The sequence below is a fragment of the Podarcis cretensis genome (genome assembly GCF_951804945.1).
Source record: "Podarcis cretensis genome assembly, chromosome: 8".
NCBI classification, from domain to species: Eukaryota; Metazoa; Chordata; class Lepidosauria; order Squamata; family Lacertidae; genus Podarcis; species Podarcis cretensis.
Window position 1 is genome coordinate 66,477,095 of NC_137177.1, and position 22,859 is coordinate 66,499,953.

General features: G+C 48.0%; 1 protein-coding gene across 4 annotated transcripts in view; it reads right to left on the reverse strand.

Annotated features, from left to right (window-relative positions):
- Window positions 1–429: 429 nt before the first annotated feature.
- CHD5 (chromodomain helicase DNA binding protein 5) overlaps window positions 430–22,859 on the reverse strand; it is a 59,346-nt gene continuing 36,916 nt past the window's right edge. For 2 of the 4 annotated variants that reach the window (XM_079986671.1, XM_079986670.1), the window contains exons 27-43: window positions 22,485–22,659; window positions 20,587–20,679; window positions 18,774–18,862; window positions 18,333–18,466; window positions 17,310–17,454; window positions 16,327–16,486; window positions 15,459–15,538; window positions 14,951–15,080; window positions 14,279–14,377; window positions 11,830–11,964; window positions 10,723–10,831; window positions 9,131–9,263; window positions 8,252–8,447; window positions 6,179–6,342; window positions 5,426–5,540; window positions 5,233–5,283; window positions 430–1,434 (exon numbers count right to left, since the gene is read on the reverse strand). In XM_079986671.1, coding sequence (XP_079842797.1) covers window positions 5,276–5,283; window positions 5,426–5,540; window positions 6,179–6,342; window positions 8,252–8,447; window positions 9,131–9,263; window positions 10,723–10,831; window positions 11,830–11,964; window positions 14,279–14,377; window positions 14,951–15,080; window positions 15,459–15,538; window positions 16,327–16,486; window positions 17,310–17,454; window positions 18,333–18,466; window positions 18,774–18,862; window positions 20,587–20,679; window positions 22,485–22,659 — 1,965 coding nt within the window. In that variant the 3' untranslated portion in view covers window positions 430–1,434; window positions 5,233–5,275. The remainder of the gene's footprint in view (window positions 1,435–5,232; window positions 5,284–5,425; window positions 5,541–6,178; window positions 6,343–8,251; window positions 8,448–9,130; window positions 9,264–10,722; window positions 10,832–11,829; window positions 11,965–14,278; window positions 14,378–14,950; window positions 15,081–15,458; window positions 15,539–16,326; window positions 16,487–17,309; window positions 17,455–18,332; window positions 18,467–18,773; window positions 18,863–20,586; window positions 20,680–22,484; window positions 22,660–22,859) is intronic. The other 2 variants (XM_079986672.1, XM_079986673.1) reach the window with 2 other exon arrangements.

The following is a 22,859-nucleotide window of genomic DNA, read 5'->3' on the forward strand; positions in this document are numbered from 1 at the left end:
CATCCAGGCCCTTTGAACAGATTGCTCAAGCATATACAGGTGGAAAGGGACCAAGCCCAGATTACACTCTGGAAGAGCTATATACAGCTGTCTTCATTTTATGGGAAAGACCAGAGTGGCCATGGCAAGGGGTGGACAGACGAAATCAAATCAACAATTCTGGATTGATGTTTTCATATCTGGGCACTTGTAGATTCACTTTGGGATGTGACCCCCTTGTCTCCTCACCCTGGTTTTTGCTCAGGGGCACTGAGGACTTTCTACTGTGTGGTGGTTCACATCCCAATGCACATTAGTGCATCTCCTTTTAAGTTTGATCAAGGTACACCCAGGCCTGGTTCACACATGCACATTCATCACTGGATAGCAGACCAGCTCATGATGCCTTCATTGGGGTTTGTGAACGCTTATTCCCAAGCAATGCAAAGACGGAACTTTTGTACCACCACAACTCTTTTTGGTGCAGTCAAATTTACCTGCCGGTCACTAAGCAGAGGGAAATCAAGTAACAGATGCACACATGTGAGATGGGCCTTGAAGAGGACATGCTTGGTGCTTTCATATCCCTCATTACTGGGACCAATTAAAAACTACATTGCTTGACCCTTGCAAAGCCTTCAATCCCTTACACCGTGACCATTAGCCAAACAACATTAAACACTTTGAAGTCCCACTGATTTCAATGGGACAGAGAGTTAACTGAACGATTAACTCCTGCAGAAAGCGACAGGAGTCTTTGGCTGGACAGAGACCTTGGTGTCCATATTTTCTTTTTGAACCTCAGTTGGCTTTTTCATTCAAATGCAGGTTGCATCCTCAGTCTTGAACACATATCTGGATTGAGCACAACCACAGTTCAGAGCCTCCTCTACACACACAGTAGCAGCAGCATTCAGTCTACCCAACCTGGCCTGTTCAACGTCTGAGCTCAGAAAGTGAGCTTGTACCTTTTCCAAGCACAGGCCAAACAGGCATTAGCAAGATTCTCTACTTGAGTCATGGCTGCCACACATCTCTGGGTGGGAGGGGGAGGAATAGCACATTGGCACCTGCTCCCAGTCTCTCAATCAGCTGCGTATGAAAGGGGGACAGCATCCAGGCGAAAAACTGAAGAACCCATTTGTAATCCAGCCAACAAACCTTTCAAGTCCTCGATAAGAAAGTGCGAAAGAAAAACCCAAGATACAAGGAAGTGAAAATCTTGCTGTCTCAAGGAAGTTTGTGAAATGGCCCAAGGGATGTGGGGGGTTGTCCTTGTTTTGAAGAACACTTTGAGATGTGAACACAGCAAGCCCAGAGCCACCAAGACTGGCCTTCAATCTTCGATGCAGATGACATCGCAATGCTGTCCCTTGCAGTCTAAGGTTGCGCCATCTTTCAGGGGCTCGGGGACCTTTATATCCAGGTGGCTCAAGGGCGGTCCATTGGGTGTTGCTGAAAGGACAAAAATGGAGGGATTATGTTCCTTGGATTGAGTTCAGCCTGGATGGCTCAGTTGGTTAGAGTGTGGTCCTCATAACAGGTTTGATCCCTGTATGGGACAGATGCATTGCAGGGGGTTGGGCTGAGACGATCCTCAGGGTCTCTTCCAACTCTCTGATTCTATGAGGTACTTCCATTATGAGCCAGGGCCAATTTGTGAATTAAACACGTGGCCTGACCAATGCCATTTTTAAAAGCAGAGAAGCCAGTATGGACCACAAGATTTCAGAGATCAAAACCTGTTAAGGAGATGCCTTATCTCTGTCTAGAACCCCATATGGAATGCATTTGCAGCAGTCAAATCCCAAAGATGCAAAAAGGCATGCTTGGAGCTACATTTGGGATTGCAACTTTTTCATGTGGTGAGTGGTGGCATTGCCTTGTGCTCCCCAAATCACCTGAATGGCAGCTACAACAGGCACACCACAAGGAACTTTGACCTTTCTGCATGGGCAGTCAGCTTCCCAATGAACATGCAAGCACTTTCAACAAGCCTTTCAGGCTGGCTCAATGGAGGGTCCAGTGCAAGGATGGTCAACCTGGCATTCAAGGGCACAACAGTTCCCTTGAGGTACTCTGCTGCCACCCAGGGAGCTTCTGGAAGCCCCCTCCCCACTCACACCCACCTCAGTCAGGAAAGTAGATAGAGCTGAAGCAGAAAGTTGGGGAAGAAGCTCTTTCCCACTTCCTCTTTTAGGTCTATGTGCATTTCGAAGCTCCAATTAATTCAGATTCAACCTGGATCCCTTGGACAAATGAAGTGTGCTTCTGAATGCTAGTTACTGGAAACCACACGAAGGGAGAGGGCTTTTGTGATCTGATCCTGCTTGCTGGTTTCCTTTTGGGGCATCTGCCTGGTCACTATGAGAACAGGATGCTAGACTAGATGGACCTGATCCAGCGGGATCTTCTTACGTTCTTGTGAAACAAGTGAGGACCCGGAAGGTTGCTTCCCCAAACTCTTCACTGGAAGTCTGGACCTAAAGATAGAAGCAACTCCTGTGCTGTCATCAATGAGAGTCCGCTTAAGAGGCAGGCAGCAGCTGCCATGTGGAGGCCATTGGAAGCTGTGTGGGGAAACTGGGTTTCTGCACAATCCTGAAGACTCTCAGCAGCAGCAAACTGGGCTGAGGGTGACATTCCTTTTATATTCCAGGCAGCACCTGCTTCCCCCTTAGGAAGAACCTTTTTCTGGCCAGTTTCCTGGTTCCACAGAGTGGTTCTTGTGATAAACAACAGAACTGGGCCCAATGGTGGATGGACCATCTGCCAATTCCTTTCCTTAAAATTTGAAAAAGGGTAATTATTCTAGGACGCAGGTGGCGCTGTGGGTTAAAGCCTCAGCGCCTAGGACTTGCCGATCGAAAGGTTGGCGGTTCGAATCCCTGCGGCGGGGTGCGCTCCCGCTGCTCGGTCCCAGCGCCTGCCAACCTAGCAGTTCGAAAGCACCTCCGGGTGCAAGTAGATAAATAGGGACCGCTTACCAGCGGGAAGGTAAACGGCGTTTCCGTGTGCGGCTCTGGCTCGCCAGAGCAGCTTCGTCACGCTGCCCACGTGACCCGGAAGTGTCTCCGGACAGCGCTGGCCCCCGGCCTCTTGAGTGAGATGGGCGCACAACCCCAGAGTCTGTCAAGACTGGCCCGTACGGGCAGGGGTACCTTTACCTTTAATTATTCTTAGACTTTTAGGACTGAAGAGTTGGAAGGTACCCCAAGGGTCATCTAGTCCAACCCCCTGCCATGCACCCAGGGCCAACAACATCTGTTGAGTTCTTAAGAAGCATTGGGGGGGGGACACCTACAGAATACATCACAATTTAAGGTTGAATTATAGCACCAAAGACTTCTGAGTGCTAGTCATGGAATAAGAGGAAAAGTCCTCTTGTGGATCAGGAATTGAGCAGGGGGTAAGAATAAATGGACAGTGAAAATATTGAACAAAAATGGGTTGTATTAGGATAAATGGCTTGCCAAAAATGTGCATATTAATAAATACTGCAGAAAATGTGTATATTAGGTAAAATGCATGAGGACTTTTTAAGACTGGAAAAAATTAGAAACAGAAATAATCCGAAATCGACAGATTCATTGGTCCTTGCCAACAAATATACACATTGGTCCTTGCCAACAAATATACACTGGCAACACAGCATACTTAACTGTCACAGCTCCCCAAATAAAGAAACTCAGGAATTGTGGTTTGCTAAGGATGCTGACAATTCCCCATTTGAGATCCACTGTTTGTTAAATAACTTCATCTTCCTGAGGAGAAGCAAAAGCTCTTTGATTAGTCTGATGTGCAGATTCTCTTTCTTGGCCAAAGCTACCTCACCAGGTTGTCATGAGGATTAAGATGAGTAGCCCCGAGTAAACCACCATTTTGGGCCCCGGGATTCAAACCTAATCCATTTAATTTTTTCACCCCCAAAATGGCATTTCTCTATGAAGATTCTCAGAAGAAAGCCAGCTCCTCTAGTCATCTCTTCATTTTAGAGAGAGCAGAATGTAGTGTTGTTAAAGTGTCAGAATAGCACTTGGGATGCCCTGGGTTCAAATCCCCACTCAGCCACCTGAGCTTAACCTACCTGCAGGTCTGCTTGTGAGGATAAGTGGGGGGGGGGAGTATATGGTTAAGCCCCCCTCTCAGGTTCATTGCAAGAGATGAGTTTAATAGAGAAATAAGAAGGGATATGAACTTAATAGAAATAAATAAGACTAGAGAAAGAAAACATTTTAAAAGCTACTGAGGCTTTAAAGGGCAAGGCTGTTAAAATAGGGTGATGATTAAAAGGTGGGGGCAACTCTCAGTAAATGCCATTTTGCAGTGCAGGTGTCAGGATCCAGAGAGCTCTTGGGAGAGCCAGGTCCAGTGGGCTGGAAGAGATGAGGTCCGAGACTCAGGATATCTGGGCAAGTGACCTCTGAGCTTCAATCCATGCAAAGAATGGAAGGGAGCAAGTTTGGGGGGCAGGCAGTTCCGCAAGAGGGAAAAGAGGGGGGTGCTTAAGAGTTCTGAAGAAGAGAGAATTTCAGCAGGCACATCAGCTATTCCTGCATGCTCTCCCTGCTGAAATCTCTCCCCCCCCCCCAACTCTTAAAGGAGAAGCACTGACCTATTTTGCAGCTGCCCACCCAGGTGCTGTTGCTGATTAGGGTCCCTAAGGTTGGATCTCCCACCCCACCTCATTTTAACATAATTTTAATTAATACCAAAATAAGAGTGCTGCACTGATTAATCAGGTAGAGGGGGAGTTAGAACCTATTGGCTGGTGGAAGATGGCTATAGTTAATTGGGCAAAATGTTTTTAAAATGATTATTTTTATTGCATTGTGATTTTATTTTTGTACTTACCAGAAAAAGTACATGTTGAGCACATGCTTTCTTTAAAAAAATCCTTTTAACAGAGGAATGCCTTTTGTTTCAGGTGCATTTTGACTCCCTACAAATTCAACTGGCTAAGCAAAATTAATGGATTGTTGTGCTGTAGAAGCTTTTGCATGTTTACTCCGAAGACTTGCTGTGTTAACCGGGGATCACACCATAGAAAGCACCCTTCGAATTACAGCGTAAAGCTCAGGGGATCAAATCAACAAGGTTTGGTCCATCAGGTGACAACGCGAACCCCAAAGGTTGCAAGTTTGCCACCTGCAGGAAGACTAAGCCGGTCACAGCAGTGCCAGCCACCCCCACCCTGCCCAAAGACAGACTGACAGAACACAGTTTATCAGAGAGTAATAAGTGTGGCCTTACCTCTCGTAGCAATGAGAACTGCAGAGGAAACTCTCGCAAACGGCTAAATATCTATTGATAAGAGAGAAAACAGCTGGCTTGCCCAATGCCCTTTTGTTTTTTGACTCACGGCCCCCATTTTAAAATTTGTACTCTTAAGAGAAGAGAGAGAGAGATAAAAGAGAGGGGGCAGCTGCAAGGAACCTCAACTCACCTGTCACATAAGGTCCCAGGGGCATCTGGCTGTAGTTGACAATCCCACCTGGTCCTGGACCACGGAAGTTTGGGCCAAAGTTGTTGCTGTAGATCTGCGAGGAGCCAAAAGAGGCCTGGAGAGGATGGAGTTGGGCAAGAGCATTTATTTGAAAACACAAACCAACCCCAAAGGCTCTGGGTGGATAACATTTAGAAACAAAGAAACCATCAATATTACAATGATTATTTTTTTAACTGCTAGCGATTGATGCTGTGTACAAAATAACTTTAGCAAAAGAATAACCCTCTGCCCCATGGAATTTATAATCTCAATTTCAAATGGGGTGAGGTGCAAGTAATTGAAGAGGAGAAATAGGCTTGAATTTTGAACTGCTACGGGGTCAGCTGAATTGCAATTGCATCCCTAACAGATATATGGTTTGGAATAATAATAATAATATAATAATAATAATTTATTATTTATACCCCACCCATCTGGCTGGGCTTCCCCAGCCACTCAAAATATTCCAAAATTCCAACAAAATATTAAAATACAATAATGCATCAAACATTAAAAGCTTCCCTAAACAGGGCTGCCTTCAGATGTCTTCTAAAAGTTTGGTAGTTGTTGTTCTCTTTGACATCTGGAATGCAGTTGCATCCCAAACGGATAAATGGTTTGTCTCATTTCTTTACCACTGCACACAGAGCATCTGGCCACACAAAAAATTGGTGTGCTAATGCACCAATGCCTTTTAACGCTGCCTCTAACCTGCTGGATGCTGGGGTCGCTCCCCCGGTTTGTCAGCCGGCTCAGGATGCTTCTCTCGGACATCTGGAGGCGAGCGGCCACAGGTGGGATGCGGGAAAGCATGGAGGGCAACCGAGTCACATCGGCTTTCATGTCGCTCAGTAGCTCTTCCAGCTGGTTTAGGACTGCAAGACAGTTGGGCACCTGTGAGCACCAGAAACCTGTACCCAACCCATCTGGCAACAGTGCAGATTTTTCCTTCTGTGTAACTTAGGCTGCCATTTCTTATATTTTATTTCAGTACGTGCCATCATAGGAAATCCATTAGCTGTGGGTGCATCTGACAGGGCACAGTGCAGCCCATGAAAACTTATCCCATGATAAAACAGCATTTATAAAAAATAAAATAAAATAAATTGTTTATTGTTTCCTGATCTAGACAGAAAAGTGAGCCTGGTGGGCTGATTATGGGATCAGATTCTGAGAGAGAATTGTAACCAATGGGATGCCCAAAAAGCTATGAAATGAAAGTCCATGGCACAGAATTGTAAAGTTGGAAGGTACCCCCCCAATCTAGTCCAACTCCCTGCAATGCAGGAATTATAGCTCAAGAATCCCTAAAAGACGGCCATCCAACCTCTGTTGAAAAACCTCCAATGAAGGGGAGTCCACCACCTTCTGAGGAGCTGCATTCCACTGTTGAGCAGCTTTTGCCGTCAGAAAGTTCTTCCTAATGTCTAATCGGAATCTCCTTTCTTACAATTTGAGTCCATTGGTTTGGGTCCTGCACTCTGGGGCAGGAGGAAACAAGCTTGCTCCATCTTCTGTGGGACAGCCCTTCCTATATTTGAAGATGGATTCATATCCCCTTTTCTGGGCTAAACATCCCCAACTCCCAATCCCCGTGAGGCCTGGTTTCCATCTTGGCCACCCTCTCTGCAGAGAGAGATGAGTCATACACCTTTTGGGGGTGTTCTTGCTGTGCAAACTCTCCCCTCCTTCCCACACCCACAACACGCACAGAGTTATATTTACTGATTGCAGACATTTAAATTCCAGTTGTTGTTGTTGCTGTTGCTGCTGTTGTTGTTGATCCGAGTAATTCATTTTGTCAGTGCTCCCACAGTACAGCTGATAATGTGAGTTCAAGTTCCCTTAGAACCTGAAAAAGTTCTTTCCTCTCTTAGCCACTGTGGAGGTGACACTCCGCCTGTGCTGAGGCAAACCTTGCACCATGCATGCAACAGTGTGCCAAGGAGCATTGCGCCCACACACCCTGACCTTTTGCCTTCTTGGCTAGCAAACAGGGTTTTCCCCTGACCATCTGTCCTCTCACAGATTTGGTTATTAGACATAATGCTTGGCTGCAGCATGACTTGGGATACAGATGTAATCAAGTATCAGGGAAAACATTGCTAACACGTGTATTTGCTAATGCTGGAAATGTGCTTAGATGGAAATACGTCATGTTCAGAGTGGTTTCACTACTGTTTCCAATTGTTGACTTCTGCTAATAAAAGGAGCCTCTACAGAACTACGGGACTACGGAACTCTACGGGACGTGGGTGGCGCTGTGGGTTAAACCACAGAGCCTAGGGCTTGCTGATCAGAAGGTCAGCGGTTCGAATCCCCACGACAGGGTGAGCTCCCGTTGCTCGGTCCCTGCTCCTGCTGACCTAGCAACTTGAAAGCACATCAAGTGCAAGTAGATAAATAGGTACCGCTCTGGCGGGAAGGTAAACGGTGTTTCTGTGCGCTGTTCTGGTTCGCCAGAAGCGGCTTAGTCATGCTGGCCACATGACCCGGAAGCTGTACACTGGCTCCCTCGGCCAATAAAGTGAGATGAGTGCCGCAACCCCAGAGTCGGCCACGACTGGACCTAATGGTTAGGGGTCCCTTTACCTTTTTACTACAGAACTAGCTGGCAGCCTGCTTGGAGCATGCTTGCCAGTGTGCTTCTGCACAGCTCACCTGCCTTCAACCTCCTGTTGTCCTCGTTATTCCTATAGCCACCACTCTCCCAACTGGCATGGGAGAAGCAGACAAGGTGGAGGGAGTTAAGGGAAAAGCGGTCCCTTTTCAGGGAAAACCCACCTTTATGAAGGACGGCGTTGGCGGGCTTGTTCCCCGCAAGGGACTCTTTGGAGAGGTGCTGGTGGCTCTCAGCAAGGCACTCCACTTCAGCCAAGCGGGCGTTCAAGGCCATGGCCGGGTGATTGGGGTCCTGGGTCATGTTGAGGTACGCTGCCCGGCGGAGCTGCTCCTCAATCACCAGCGCCTGCTCCAGCAACTGCAAAGAGGATATGGGGAGCAGTGCCGTTAACCTTGCAGAATCCTCCAAGATGCAGAGGTGGCCTCATACACAGATAGCAGCAGCCGAGGAGCAGCAGAATGGGTGAAACGTGGACCAGGAGAACATAAGCAGAGCCTGCTGGATCAGGCCAATGGCCCATCTAGTCCAGCATCCTGTTCTCACAGTGGCCAAGCAGGTTCCCTAATGGAAAACTCACAAGCAGGAGCCCAAAGAGTGCTCTTGTTTACTGCAACTGGCATTGAGAAGCATTGCTGCTTCTGTGGAGGCAGAGCATAGCCATCATGCCTAGTGGCCACTGATAGTCTTATCCTTTCAATATCCCATTACACAGGGGGATGCGGATGAGGGGGCACATCAAGACAGCCTGCAGAGATTTAAAACACCCATTTAAATTGTCTCTGTTTGCACCAGGAGTGAGGACATCTGGGGACCCTTCAGGCTATGTTACATCCTCAATTGAATCATTCTGGGAGTTGGGAGTCCAGCAACATTTGCAGGGCTGCATATGCTCCCCGCTCCTAATTTACATCAGTCCACCCTGAAAGGTACACTGCCTCTGTCCATGGAAGCTTGTTTTTGCTATTGCGGCTGAGACCTGGTGATAGATTTTATCCTCTGCAAATGTGGCTGCTCTCGAACAGGTATTTCTAGAAACCCACCTTGAACCGCCGTGCCAGGAACTTGTTCTTCATCTCCAAGTAGTTACCCTTGTGGATCTCTGACTTGAAGGGCTCGTTCAGGATTACATAATGCGGGTCGTTCTGGATGTCTTGCCAGCGGGCGTAGCCGTGACTTAGGAAGCAGAAGGGAGAGGCGTTAAGGGAACAACAGAACCATCTGGCATCTGAAACATCTCCATTCATTCACTCATTCATTCATTCCTGCCTTTTTCCCTGACAGAGACTCTTGGTGGCTTACAGATAAAATAGAAATGGGGGGGGGGGACAATTTAAAAAACAATCAAACATTAATAGAATATACAACTACAATAAAAAATAACAATAAAAACATCACACTACCATCCCTTTCCTTAAAAGTAGTCAGTTCCCCATTTCCACTTCAGCTTGGGCAATTTTCATATTATCCCAGAGAATCTTCATGCACATTGCTCCTAACGGAATGCGTTTTTTGCATGTTCACTGATATTTCATTTTATTTATTTCAAATAAATTGATTGTAAAAAAACACCCCCCCAAAAAACCCATGTCAGGGCAGTTTACCAAAAAAATAAAGCAATAAAATAACCACTAAAAAAAATTAACAACAATAATTTAATTTTTTTGAAAAATAACAATAGACTAGTGAAAACAGATTAAAACTTGCATCACCTACAAGGCAGACTTGCCTAAAACCAAAATGAAGAATAGAGTGAAGGCATCTGCCGGATCTCAATAGGCAGGGAGTTCCAAAGTGTGGGTGCCACCACACTAAAGGATCGAGTTCTTACAAATATAGAATGGGTATTATGTGGCCAGATCTGCTGTAACAGGGCCAGATCTGCTGAGAAAAAACTGTGGTTCTGCGTGAACTTGCCCCTGTTATATGCTTTCTTTGTATGCATTTGTTTTCATCACAAAATCCAGTAATAATAAGGATTTGTATGCTGCCCATCTGGCTCAGTCCCCAGTGCCATCTCCCGGTAGGGCTGCGTAGGACCCTTCCCGTCAGAGTAGACAACATTGAGCCAAATGGACCAATGGTCTGACTCAGATTGGGCAGCTGCCTAGGTTATTATATCTCTGTGTATGCAGCTTGGCTGAATAAGCATGTGAACTGCCCTTTGGATTTCACACTTCTCCCTGTTTTGAGCCCTCAGCTCAAGGAACATACCAAAATGCACATTTCAGGATTAAGTACCTTTGGAAATGTGCACACAAGATAAAATAGGGAGCTGAATACGAATCTGCATGCATTTTAAAAACAAAACATAATAATAAGCCCACATTAATGCAGCAACAGGGTGGGACCAACTTATATGTGCAAAATTGACATGGGCCAGGAACAGGGAAGGGCCGTAGCTCAGTGGGCTAGAGCATCTGCCTCGCATGCAGAAGGTTCCAGGTTCGATTCCCGACAGCGCTTCCAGGTAGGGCCAGGAGTGACCTCTGCCTGAAACCCTGGAGAGCCACTGCTGCCAGTCAGTGTAGGCAATACTGAGCAAGATGGAGAAATGGTCTGACTCGGCAGGAGGCAGCTGAAGGAAACCACCGCCACATCTAGCCCTGACTTCCCATAACCACGCCAAGGATACGTGACGATTCCTGCCAGGAGCCAGTAATCATGCCTCCGGTGCCAGATGTCGTAAATCTTCCCCGAAGAGACAGCTGCCCTCTCCTCATTCTGCCACAGCGTGTGCAGTTCTGTAAAGCGAGAGCAGAGAAATGCTGCGGACTGGAATGTCAAGAGGAGGCATAATAATGCTTGACATTTCCACAGCCCTTGTGGGTAGGAAGCCTTGCACAAACTCTCGAAGGGAGACCGCTGTTATTAGCTCCACAGGGAGCCCAGTGATGGCAGGCTGCCCAGGAGTCCAGGCAACCAAGCCAAGAAATTCTTGCTGTTCCCCCATTGCATGGGAGTTGGGCTAGATGGGCCTTAAGGTTCCCTTCCCTACATTTCGATGCAGGTTGCCAGGGCTCTGCCTTACCTCTGATCCTGCGTTATGCCTCTCTGTGAATTCATCTTCGTCATTACTATTATTATTACCAATAGTATATTATTAATATTAATATTGAACAGTTAATTATATAACGCCATCAATGTACACGGCTCTGTACGCAATTGAAGTAAGAAATTCTACCCCACAAGGTGTACAGTCTAAGACAACAAACCCTAAACAGTAAAAATCAGTAGTTTGAAATGCACAATTCCCAATGCATAGCAGAATTATGTACACTTAGAGGACGTTGCCTGTCGCATCTCTGCATAACTCACTGCTCTGTCCTTTCCTCCTCCTCCCAGTTAGAGGGCAAGCAATTCTGCCATGTCTCTGCATCAGTTACTCCCTGTGCAGGGCACGGCAGAATTATCTGCCCTCAGAGGAGGTTGCCTGCTGTGTCTCTGCCCAGCTTGCTGCCCTAGCTTTGCATCCTTCCTCTCAGCCTCTGCTTGGGGAAGGTAATGCATCATATGCGACTGGATCAGAATTGCCCTCTCCTTCTGAGGAGAGCGCTGCTCGCTGTGTCTCTGTATAAGTCACTGCTCTGAGCTTCCCAACCTCCAACCAAAAATATGGGGCTGAGATGGTAACAATGAAGCATGCCTCCAGTCTTAACCAATGAAGGAACAGAGCTTGAGCCACCAGGATCTCACAGGGGGAGGCTGGCTTTCCAGGAGGTTGGGGCCTGCTCGCGTGTACCTGTGAAGCCCCCATCAGCGATGTTGAACATGAATCGGATCCCACTCTTGTCATCCTTCTTCCCATCCTCCTCCTCCTCCTTTTCTCCATTCTGCTGAGCCTCTGACAGCTCCTTTTCTTCTGCCTTGGCATCATCTGCTTAGCAAAACACAGGGGCACCCCATCACAAGAACACAAACATAAGAACATACTAAGGACCTGATGGGTCATGCCAATGGCCCATCCTGTCCAGCACCCCATTCTCACAGTGACAACCAGGGGGATTCATTTTTATAAATGCTGTATTAGGTTAAGGTCCGGTTAATTACAATAACTTTTTTTTTGTTCTGTTTTGTTTTCTACATGGGTACTTTTCTTCTTCTTCTTCTTCTTCCTCTTCCTCTTCCTCTGTCTTACTCTGCACACTTGTCGTTATATATGTTTTATTTTTCAATAAAGAAAAGCATAAAAAGAGGGTGAATTGGAGGGGGATTGCTTAACAATGCAGACCAAATTAAATCTTTAGGGAGACCAGAGTCATGCAGGGGTTCTCAGCGGCGTATTGTGGTTTGTCAGCACCCGGGGCAAGGCAAGTAATTTGCGCCCCCTAACCCGGGGCAAGGCAAGTAATTTGCGCCCCTAACCCCTAACCTGCCGCCGCTGCCAGCTTCTTCTTGCTGCTGCCTGGGCTGGGGTATTTACGGTAAGGTAGCCACGGCGGCAGCGGCGGGTCCGTGTCAGGTGATCTGAGGCGAGTTGCCGCTGGCGCTGCCGCCCAAACGACGCCGCTTGCCCAGAGGAGGAGGAGGGCAGAGAGGCGAGGAAAATGCAACATGGCCCAGCAGCTGCAGCAGCAGTGGCGGCAGGGCTGTGAGGAGGGGCTGCCTGGCGCGCCCTCCACGGCACTAACGCGCGGCGAGCGCTGAGAGCCGCTGCCTGCCAGACGCCTTCAGCCCGGATGCGCGCACAGCTTGTCGGTTCCGCGAGACATGGGTCTCTGCTACAGCCTGCGCCAGAGGCTCTTCGGTGACTCCGGAGGCGGCGAGCGCGCCCCCCAGATGTTGCACCCGGTGAGGCCGGCCCCCCTGCACCCCCCACGCTACGCCACTGGGGGTTCTATATAACGATAGCTAGTTGCTGCTAAATTAATAATATCCCGAGTAAAGTGGATGGAATCCATCAAGTCTGCCTGTCCTAACGCTGGCTCTATGCAGGGTAATCCCTCATTGCTAATCAAAAGTGACTCGTTAATCGCTGGGGGCGGAGAACAGTAGCCAACCAGATGCCCATGAATGGAAACCACAAGGAGCTGAGCACAAGAGCCCCCTCCTTCCCCACACTGTGGTTTCCAGCAACTGAGATTCAGAAACATCCTCTGACACTGGAGGCACAGCATAGCAATGATGGCTGGTTCCCATTGATTGCCTTATTCTCCCCCATGAATTTGACCAGCCCTCTTCAAAAGCCATCCAAGCTGGCAGCCTTCAAGTGTGTGATGGAGCAGGTTCTCCAGAGCAGGGGTGCTAAGTTGAATAAAATGTTGTAGGGGCCCAGGTGAGTCCCACCTCACATAATCGATCACATGACGCAGTGCACACACACCCCATTTGAATGGGTATGCCCAACAACTTTGTGGGAGCCCGACTCCCTCAAATATTTTATAGTGGGGACTGAAGCCCTCACGGCCCCTAAAAGTTGCCTCCTATGCTCCAGAGTGAGCTTGGCATTCAAGCCATACCCAGCTGGAAGAAGATGCCCTGACTTTTATCCTGGCAAACCTCATCTAGGGGCCCCAAGTGCAGCAAGGACCTCTGCCTGCCCACGTTGCAGTTGTAACAGTGGGGTATTTAAGAAACCTTTCAGAACACTTGCGCAGGACAGAAAGCAAATCAATCCTGAAAAATCAAGGATTTCTTGGTCCAGTATATCTGAAGGAGCATCTCAACCCCCATCGTTCTACCCGGACAGTGAGGTCCAGCGCCGAGGGCATTCTGGTGGTTCCCTCGCTGCTAGAAGCCAAATTACAGGGAACCAGGCAGAGGGCCTTCTTGGTAGTGGCACCCACCCTGTGGAACACCCTCCCACCAGATGTCAAAGAGAACAACAACTACCAGACTTTTAGAAAGCATCTGAAGGCAGCCCTTTTATAGGGAAGCTTTTAATGTTTGATGCATTACTGTATTTTAATATTTTGTTGGAAGCCACCCAGAGTGGCTGGGGAAGCCCAGACAGATGCATGGGGTATAAATAATATGTTGTTGTTGATGATGATTTTGGAGGAAATTGAGCAAGTTCCTGGCCCTCAAGAAGCTGGTAGGGAGGAGCCCAAGCAGGATCTGCAGTAGCGGCCAAAGGGACAGCCACAGGACACAGCCCTTTTGACCCTTGATATGAGAAACAAAGGAAAAGTTACATTTGCTTATGACTGTGCATGCTGAGCTGGGTAAAAGCTGAAGAGGGGGCTTCTTACCTGACTTGGGTTCTTTACTGCTTCCTTTACAAGGGCTGGCGTTTGATTCCGACTTTGCGGCTGGCTTTTCATTCTCCTGGGAGGCCTCATCTGCAGGAGCTGGGCAGGGTGGGGGGTAGGCAGGGAGGAGGGGAAGGAAGCAAAGCCTCGCATCAGCCAACAAGGAGATGAATGCAGCTTTGCATCAGGAATGGGCACCTGGGGTAGTGGGGATAATATGGCCCTCTTTGGGGCCTTACTGTCTCGTCCCAAATATAATAATAGCTTCATCTTCCGCTTTTAAAACCATGCAAGTTGTTGGCCATCACTGCCTCCAGTGGAAGTGAGTTCCATAGATTAGCTATGTGCTGTGTGGTCATATAATATAGTCCCTCATCCTATGGATGTGCACACTATGAAGCGAGGCAGCTTTATTTACCCTACTTTTTATTGCACCCTATTATGCACATTTAGATAATTCTACGTGCTTTCTTTCTTAGTGCTGGTCACTGACAATAAAGATTTGCTTTGAACCCATGTTCCTCACCCTGGCTCACTACTCCAGGTACAAAATGACATCAAGAGAACTAGAGCAGGGTCCAATTTGATGCGTCGTTCTGAGGTACTGGTCGACCCCCAAAACCCATTGCTCTTGCACTGTCACCTCCCCACGGCATCTCATCAGCCCCACACCTTTTGCTGGCTGCTCGGGGACAGGCTCTGCCTTCTCGCCCTCTTCAATGCTCTCTTCGTCTGGTTTTGCTTGTCCCACCACAATTTCCTCCTTCTCGTCCTTCTCCGTTTTCTCTCTGTTCAACGGCACCTTAACATAAAGTAGAGTTTCCATCACCCCAAGCTCTTTCCAGTATGAATTTGTCTGATCCTGATGGGGGCTGTTGGAAGGTAGACTGCGGTCTGTGGGTCAGTGCCCTATTCGCCCTGGTGGGTCAGCCCCACTGGTCTTTCTACCCTTCTTTTTTCTTCTTTGTTATTATTAGTAGGATTTTCTTGATGCCAACCCATATATTTTCCCAGTTTATTTTGGGTTATCTTTTTTTTGGGTGAAATTCAATATTATTATTATTTTAACTAACCTGCTGCCAACAACCCATCTGCAACATCTCAACATCCCACTTGCAACACTTAAGTCCCCATCTGTGCCCCAAGGATGCCCCTCCTAGCTCAGGGGATGTGCCCTTACCTGGCTCTCCCGTGGCTTTTTTGCCCTCTGCTCCAATGGATCTTTTTCCTGGGGGATCCCTGGCTGTGGGTCTGCTTTGTCTGAAACAAGAGATGAGGCCCGCAAATGAAATGCCGGCAGCTTGTCAAAATCCTGCACACAAATCCACTTTCTGGGCTCTTGCATGGAAATTATTAAGGCTGGTGGTTCTGTTTCTACAGCTATTAGCCATCGTTGTATCAGGAGTGGCCCTCCAGGTTGTGCTGGACTTCATCTCCCATCAGCCCCTGCAAGTACGGCCAATGGCCAAGGGTGATAGGCATTGTAGCAGGGCTGCCATATGCCTGGATTTTCCCGGACATTACCGGGATTCCAAAGGTGAAATTGACATCCTGGATCTTAGGCAAGTCAATTGAAAAATCACTCAACAACTTTGGGATTTGTCTAAAAAAAAAAAAAGCTGGAAAAATGTTCAACAACTTTCGGGTTGTACTGGTTTTTGTAACCCTAACTGTAGTCCAGTAGCATCTGGAGGATCAAAGTTTCCCCACCCCCCAATTTGCATTACAGTGGTACCTTGGGTCCATTCTTAACCTGAAACTCTTCTTAACCAGAAGCACCACTTTAGCTAATGGGGCCTCCTGCTGCTGCTGCGCCGCCGGCACATGATTTCTGTTCTCATCCTGCAGCAAAGTTCTTAACCCGAGGTACTATTTCTGGGTTAGCGGAGTCTGTAACCTGAAGCGTATGTAACCTGAAGCGTATGTAACCCGAGATACCACTGTATATCAATCCAGCAGCTGCCTGATGTTGAGTCTAGCCCAGCCTTTTCTACACATGGGTTGGCAGTGGCTCTCCAGGGTTCCAGGTGGGGATGTTCCAGCCATACCTGGTTGCAACGTGGGCCCCACCTGCCCATGAGCTGGGCTGGCTGGGACAGGCGTGTTTGGGTCCGAAGAGAGAACCTCCCCTCCCTTTTTGCTCTCCAGGCCTTCCGGGATGAGGTCAGGAGTGCTGTATTTCCCATTGACAGGTTCGAACTCTTGAACCTGGATTAAGGAATGGGCAGGGTAGGGAGAGAGAAGGTGCAAGGAACATAGGGTTAGACCCCACCCCCCACAGAGAGAGAATCCATTTATTTCTTAAAGTTTAAAGAACACCATTTCTTACAGGGTATAAGAAGCAGCTTCAGAAACAAAAGGTTGTGAATAAAATGAAATGATATTCAGGTTAATGACATCATCACCCAGACAATGATATTTAGGTTAGGGTTGCCATATTTCAAAATGTGAAAATCTGGACAGTGAGGTTGTTGAACTTTCTTTCTTTTTTTGGGGGGGGGGCAAAGTTGTTGACATATCCTGGACGTATGGCAGACCTAATTTAGGTTGATGATGTCATCATACAGGCAGTGATATTCAGGTTAATGATGCCATTATCCAGGCAATGATATTCAGGTTAATGGCGTCATCATGCAAACAATTATATTCAGGTTAATGATGTCATCATCAGAGCAATGATGACTCAGAACTCAAACACAAAAATGAAGGTCATTTCACACTAACTCCCCCCAAAAAACAACAACCCTAAAACAGGAAAGAGTGAAACACCTTGCTGATTAAACAGAAGGTGAAAACCATTCCTGCAATGCTACATCAGTTAACTTAATCTCACTTTTTGCAACCTGGTGCCCTACAGACATTTGGGGCCACAATTCCCATCAGCTATGAGAGCAACATTGGGTAACATGTAGAAGTCAACTTGGACCCAACTAAAGCCATATAAACAGTCTTACAATGACTTTTCCATCAACTCACTGAGTTCTCGGGAGCAAGCCTAACAGGAAATAATTTAAGGAAAGAGTTGACTCACCTTCTTCCTTACTAGCGACATCACGCCAATTCGGGTCAGCACATGCTGCCGGGACAACCCTTCACGGGGGACGCCGTCAGCGAAGGTCTCCGCCCCATCTGCCCCGGGTTCGCACAAGTGCCTCATGAACAGGGAGACGTAGGCCCTGGGGAGGAAACAAACAGGAGGGAAGGAGACGCCAGGGCAAATGGCTTCCATTGTCTTAAGTCAAAATAGATGCAACTGCCCCAACCCATAAATTAGACAGCTTGAACTACGCAGGGATAGATCTCTGTGTGGAAAGACTCAGCTTAGATCCAGTAATCAAACCAACACCCCGTGTCTTCTACCCAGAGTTCCAGGTGGTGGATCCTGGAATCCTAGCAAAAGCACAAAGCAGATCCCACAAGTCTGCTTTGGTCTAGAAAAGGCTGGAATCAAGCAAAGCGCATGGGAAATCCACTCCACGGAAGTCCATCCTTTCTCTGCCGTGGCTCCCGGTGATTACTCCAAAACAGGTCCCGAGGGCAGGAAGAGAGAAGGGTTGTGGGGCACCCCCAGTGCCAGGCATGGAGAATCCTCCCCTCCCTTTGGCAACTTCACAGATAAGAATTAACGAGCAGTTGATAGATTTATAGTCCTTTTATTACAGTGTCATGTTGCAAGAACAAATACACAGCTCTCTGCAAGGAGGGCAGTTGCCTAGTCTAATCATCCTTCTGGCTTCCGCAGCATTTTGGGCGACAATGGGAAGTTCCTCCCCCCCTCTGGCTCCTTTGCTCTCTGATACATTCAGACCTCTGAGTCCGAGGGGAGGGGGAATCCTCCACGCTCTCAAGTGACGTGTCAACTAGCTGCCCCCTCCCTTCTGGTTCTGTCGTCATTATCTCATAACTGGGTAACTCCCCACTAAGCTGTTCAGCTTCTGCCTCTCTCTCTTCTCTGCGATTCTTCCCCCACTAGCTCTCCATCGGAGAGAGGCTGGTCTGCCATAGAATGCACTCCCTAGTCCTTGTCTTCAGACCATTCCCTGACACCCAGTACCTGAACTCCTTCTCGCTTTTCCCCCGGAGGTCCCGCACCAGCCAGTGGGAGTTGAAGGCATCCTGAGGGGGCATCCCCCAGCGCATGATGGCGTTCAAGAATGCTTTCCGCTGGCGGGCGTTGAAGCCCAAAACCTGCAAAGAGAGGCAGGGAAGGGTGGAGAGGAAGGAGGATATGGGGGAAGATGGCATTCTCAGATGCCTAGGACAAAGAGGCAAAGCAGCATGGGATTGTAGGGCTGGAAAAGGAACCCCAGGGATCATTTAGCACACACACACCGAAATGCAGGAATCACAGCTACAGGATCCCTGGCAGATGGACATCTAAAGTCTGGAAATCTCCAATGAAAGAGGGTCCATCACCTCTCTAGAGAGTCCGCTCCACTAGCCAACAGCTCTGTCCACTGGGCCATCGCCATGAACAGCGTTGTCCAAGACATACCTCAATGTTCCCACCGACTCTCGCCAATAGCGGTGGGAGGGGCTTGTCCCTGTCACTCTTCAGCTGCCTTCGGGACTGCCGCCGGCCACCTAGAGAACGTCAGAGAGATCCTGTGTCAATAAGCTGAGATCCTAGGAGGAAGCTGCAGCCTCGAAAATGCCCTGTGGAGGGAGGCAGTGCTCTAAACTTTCTAGGGCGCTTAAAAAATAATAATGCATGGTTCTTTGTTAAGATGAGCAACGTGGACTGGGATCCACCGAGGACCAAAAATGAAGACTTGAATTCTGCACGCACTACACCAGAGCATCCCTGCATTCCTAAGGCATCGCTGCAAGGACTCGGCCCAGAATATAGGGCAGGGCTTCCGGGTTAGGCTTTGTTCGCTGACTCTCAGAGTGTCTTCAGCTGTGAGCCAGGAGGGCTGAGAGGCTACGGTGATGTTTTATTGGGTAGGGTGTTAGACTGGACCCGGGAGAGCATTTGACCACGATGAAGCTCGGTGGGTGATCTTGGGTTGAACTACCTCACAGGGTTATTGTGGGGGTTAAATGAGAACTAAAATCTTGGAGAGGCCAGGATTGAAATTCCCACGCAGCCAAGAATAAAGCTCACTTTCTTTGTTTTTTAGGATGGTGTTCTCTTCATGAAGATGGGAGAGAAAGGGACTTTAAACAGAGAAAGTGTGTGCAAGATAGGCAGAGATTCTTCAATAATGATCTAGGAGAGACAACGTCAGCAAAGCCTTTCTTGTACAGAACTGCCAAAATGGAAGGACCTTTCTCCTCCTTTCCACGGGGTCGGACCAGGTCAGACTTTCCCCAATGCTGGTGCCTCCAGATCTTTTGGACCACAAATCCCATCAGCCCCAGGCAGAACAGCTTCTCCTTCTGTGACTGATGGGGGTTGTAGTCTGAAATGACCTTGCTGGCTGAGGCTGATGGGAGCTGTGGTCCAAAAAGGCTGTGATGGCTGGGGATGATGAGAGTTGTAGTCCAAAACATCTGGAGGCCATCAGCTTAGGGAAGGGTGGTCTAAACCAGTGGATCCGAAAGTGGGTGGTACCACCTGCAAGGGGGTGGATTCCTTGGGGGGGACACTAAGAGGCAAGGGGGTGACAGGGAGGTGCTGGAGGTGCAAGTGACTATCAGAATGGTGTCGCTAGATCAAGTTCAGCAATTTTGTAGCAATAGTATTAATGAAATAATGCAGAACATAGACCCAGCATCCATGCTGTAAGCGAGAGAAATTACCAGAGACAACAGCAAGCATAAATCTTGTCCAATTAATATTTTTTATTGGATTTTGAATAGACGTGCAATGAATTGTGACTGTTTTGAATTTTAGCGTGTTCTTCTCTTCCATGCTGGGTCGTCCAAACTGCTGTTCGGAATCATGTTTTTTATAGGGGGCGATGAGGATGGGTTTATGCAACAAAGGGGGAGGAGGACCAAAAAAAAGTTTGGGAGCCACTGGTCTGAGCAAAGATTTGGGGGGCAGGGGGAGAGACATGACAAGGAAGATTGCAGGCTGAACTTTAAAGATGAGTTCCAGGTCTGCAGGGTCAACTAGGGGTAACTGTGCAAAGGAATTAGGATCCCCCTTTTCCTTTGCACCCCATTCTGCCTTGCTCCAACACCCACAACAGACTCTGAGGATGCCTGAGCAAACGCCTGCTGTCCATCCACTTTGCTCCCACTTCTGCCGGGATCAGCCTCTAAGGGCCCAAGAGCAGTTGCTGGAACATGCCTGGCTGATGTCAGCCCAGACGAGGAAAGGGACGGGGTGCCGTCGAAGTAACAAAGGTCTGACTCACTCTGACCTTCGGGCCGCTCCTCAAAGTCTTCGTCCTCATCTTCAGAGCCGATGGAGTACTCAGACTGATTGTCGGACAGTTCGTCCTGCCACTCTGCCGGCAGAGGAGAGGGAGGGGTCTCAAGAGGGAGAAGCAAGGGGTCCAATGCTAGGAGGCTCAAGGCTGGGTGCAGCAGCAGGCTAAAGTGGCAGAGTCCTCAAGGGACTGCGAGGACTCTGCCACTTTGGGCCGCAAGCGTGAACTCACATTTGTGAACGTTTGAAGCATCATAATAATCATCTCCTCGCAACGGATATTTAAACAACAACAACACAAGAGGCAAAGGTTAAGCCCGCCAAGGTCAAGATTTGGTTGTTGACATTTAAAAGGTATCTAAACAATTTTTGGGGGGGGGGGCAGGATACCTAGCAAGTCACCTCCCCAAGCTGAACTTCCAAGAAGACCCTGCTGCTCACTGCAATTATGAGCAGATTGTCACTTAGTGGGTCATTCTAGGGGGCAGCAAACACCCTCGGGAATGCCCACCCCCCTCAAGTAATTTGTTAGGCAGACGAAAAACATACATGTTTACCCATGGGCTTCTACTTTCCTGGACTTTTTGTTCTTGATTTCATTTGTTCCCTGCACACGCCAGCTTTATTTATGGCTTGCAGCTGCATATTCTTCTTTGATTCTTACACTTGCTTTTAGGAAAAGTGGTTGAATACTGTTGGGTTTTTTTTTTATTGTTTTCACAGAAATAGCTTTACATTACATGAAAGCATTTTTGCAAATAAATAAATGCACCCATAAATAGGGGTCAGCTAATTCTCTTGACTGATGGTTGCAAACGTTCCATATGTACGTTTAACATTTAATATGTTTTTTTGGTGCACCGGGTAAGTCGATGGTCACTCAGGGGCTTTTCCAAGGGGCCAGTTTGGGTATACGCGACATCCCAGAATGTAAGCCTTGTGCAAGATGCAATTGTACTGTGTTGGGATTTGCCATTGGGCTTCAGCTGGTGGGATCTCACAGGTTAGGCACCCCTCTTTGTAGATCAAAAGCATCATTGTTTGCTGATTTCAACTTTGCTTTTATTCTGATTCTCTTTTAAATTTAGTTCTGATTTTACATCCAAGTTGTACCTTATGCAGTTTCCCCCCCTTTTCAAAATGTACCCAGCACAGAGAACATTGGGTTGATTGGCAGCATTAAAAAATATCTGGAACTTATTAAATTGGGGTAGTCAACACGGTGACCTCCAAATGCTTTGGACTTCAAAACTTGCATCCTCCCTGGATACAGGCCATGCCAACTGTGGCTGAGGGGAGTTGTTGTAGTCAGAATATCTGGAGGGCACCAGGTTGGTTACCCTTACATTAAAAATGTGAGCAGCAAGGAAACTCTCAAAAGGACAGATGAAAGCTTTTCCCATCCTTTCCCCTGAATGCTCACTTAGAAATAGAATCAGAGAATTGTAGAATTGGAAGGGAACCAAAGAGACATCTAGTCCAACAGCTAAACCACACAGAAGAAAACTGGTCAGGATCATAGCCCCGTGGAGAGAACGTACAGAGAATCACTGTGTGAGCAAAATACACCTTCCTTCAGGGGGCAGCTGCACATGTCAAGTTTAAACACGTGTAGGCTCTTTCTCACGAGTAGCTGAACCCATTTACAGGTATCTTACACCCATGTACAGTACAGTGTAACGTGGGGACACCCCGGGAAAGATTGTCCGGGAATAACTAGTTTTCAAGTTACTAGATAGGATGAGTGCATATGTTTGAGAGAAGTTCCTGGACTACAGTTGCCATTGTCCATTTCTAGCCACTGGCTACGGGCTGATGGGAGATGGAGTCCAACAGCAGCCAGAGATCTGCAGGTTTGCCACCCCTGGACCACAACAGCCTCACCTTGGTCCTCCTGCGAGGCGTCGTTGTAGTTGACCTGCTTCCGGACTCTCTTCCCTTTCCCAAGGTTACGGGCCAGATCCTCCTGCTGCTGTTCATAGTGGTGCCTCAGGAGCTTCTCCCAGTAGTCGGGGTCCACGTTCTCCTCCTGCTTGATGATCTCACGCTCAACCTCCTCCTGCAAGCGGAAGAGGGGAGAAGGGGACAGCTCTCAAACCACAGCTTTGAGAGTAACCATCCCCAGTAACCATTCCCAAAAGGAGACACTCGCATGGGGCATGATGGCAGGGCTGCAGTCCAAGAAAGAAAGAAAGAAAGAAAGAAAGAAAGAAAGAAAGAAAGAAAGAAAGAAAGAAGCTTCCAAACTGGATTACTGCA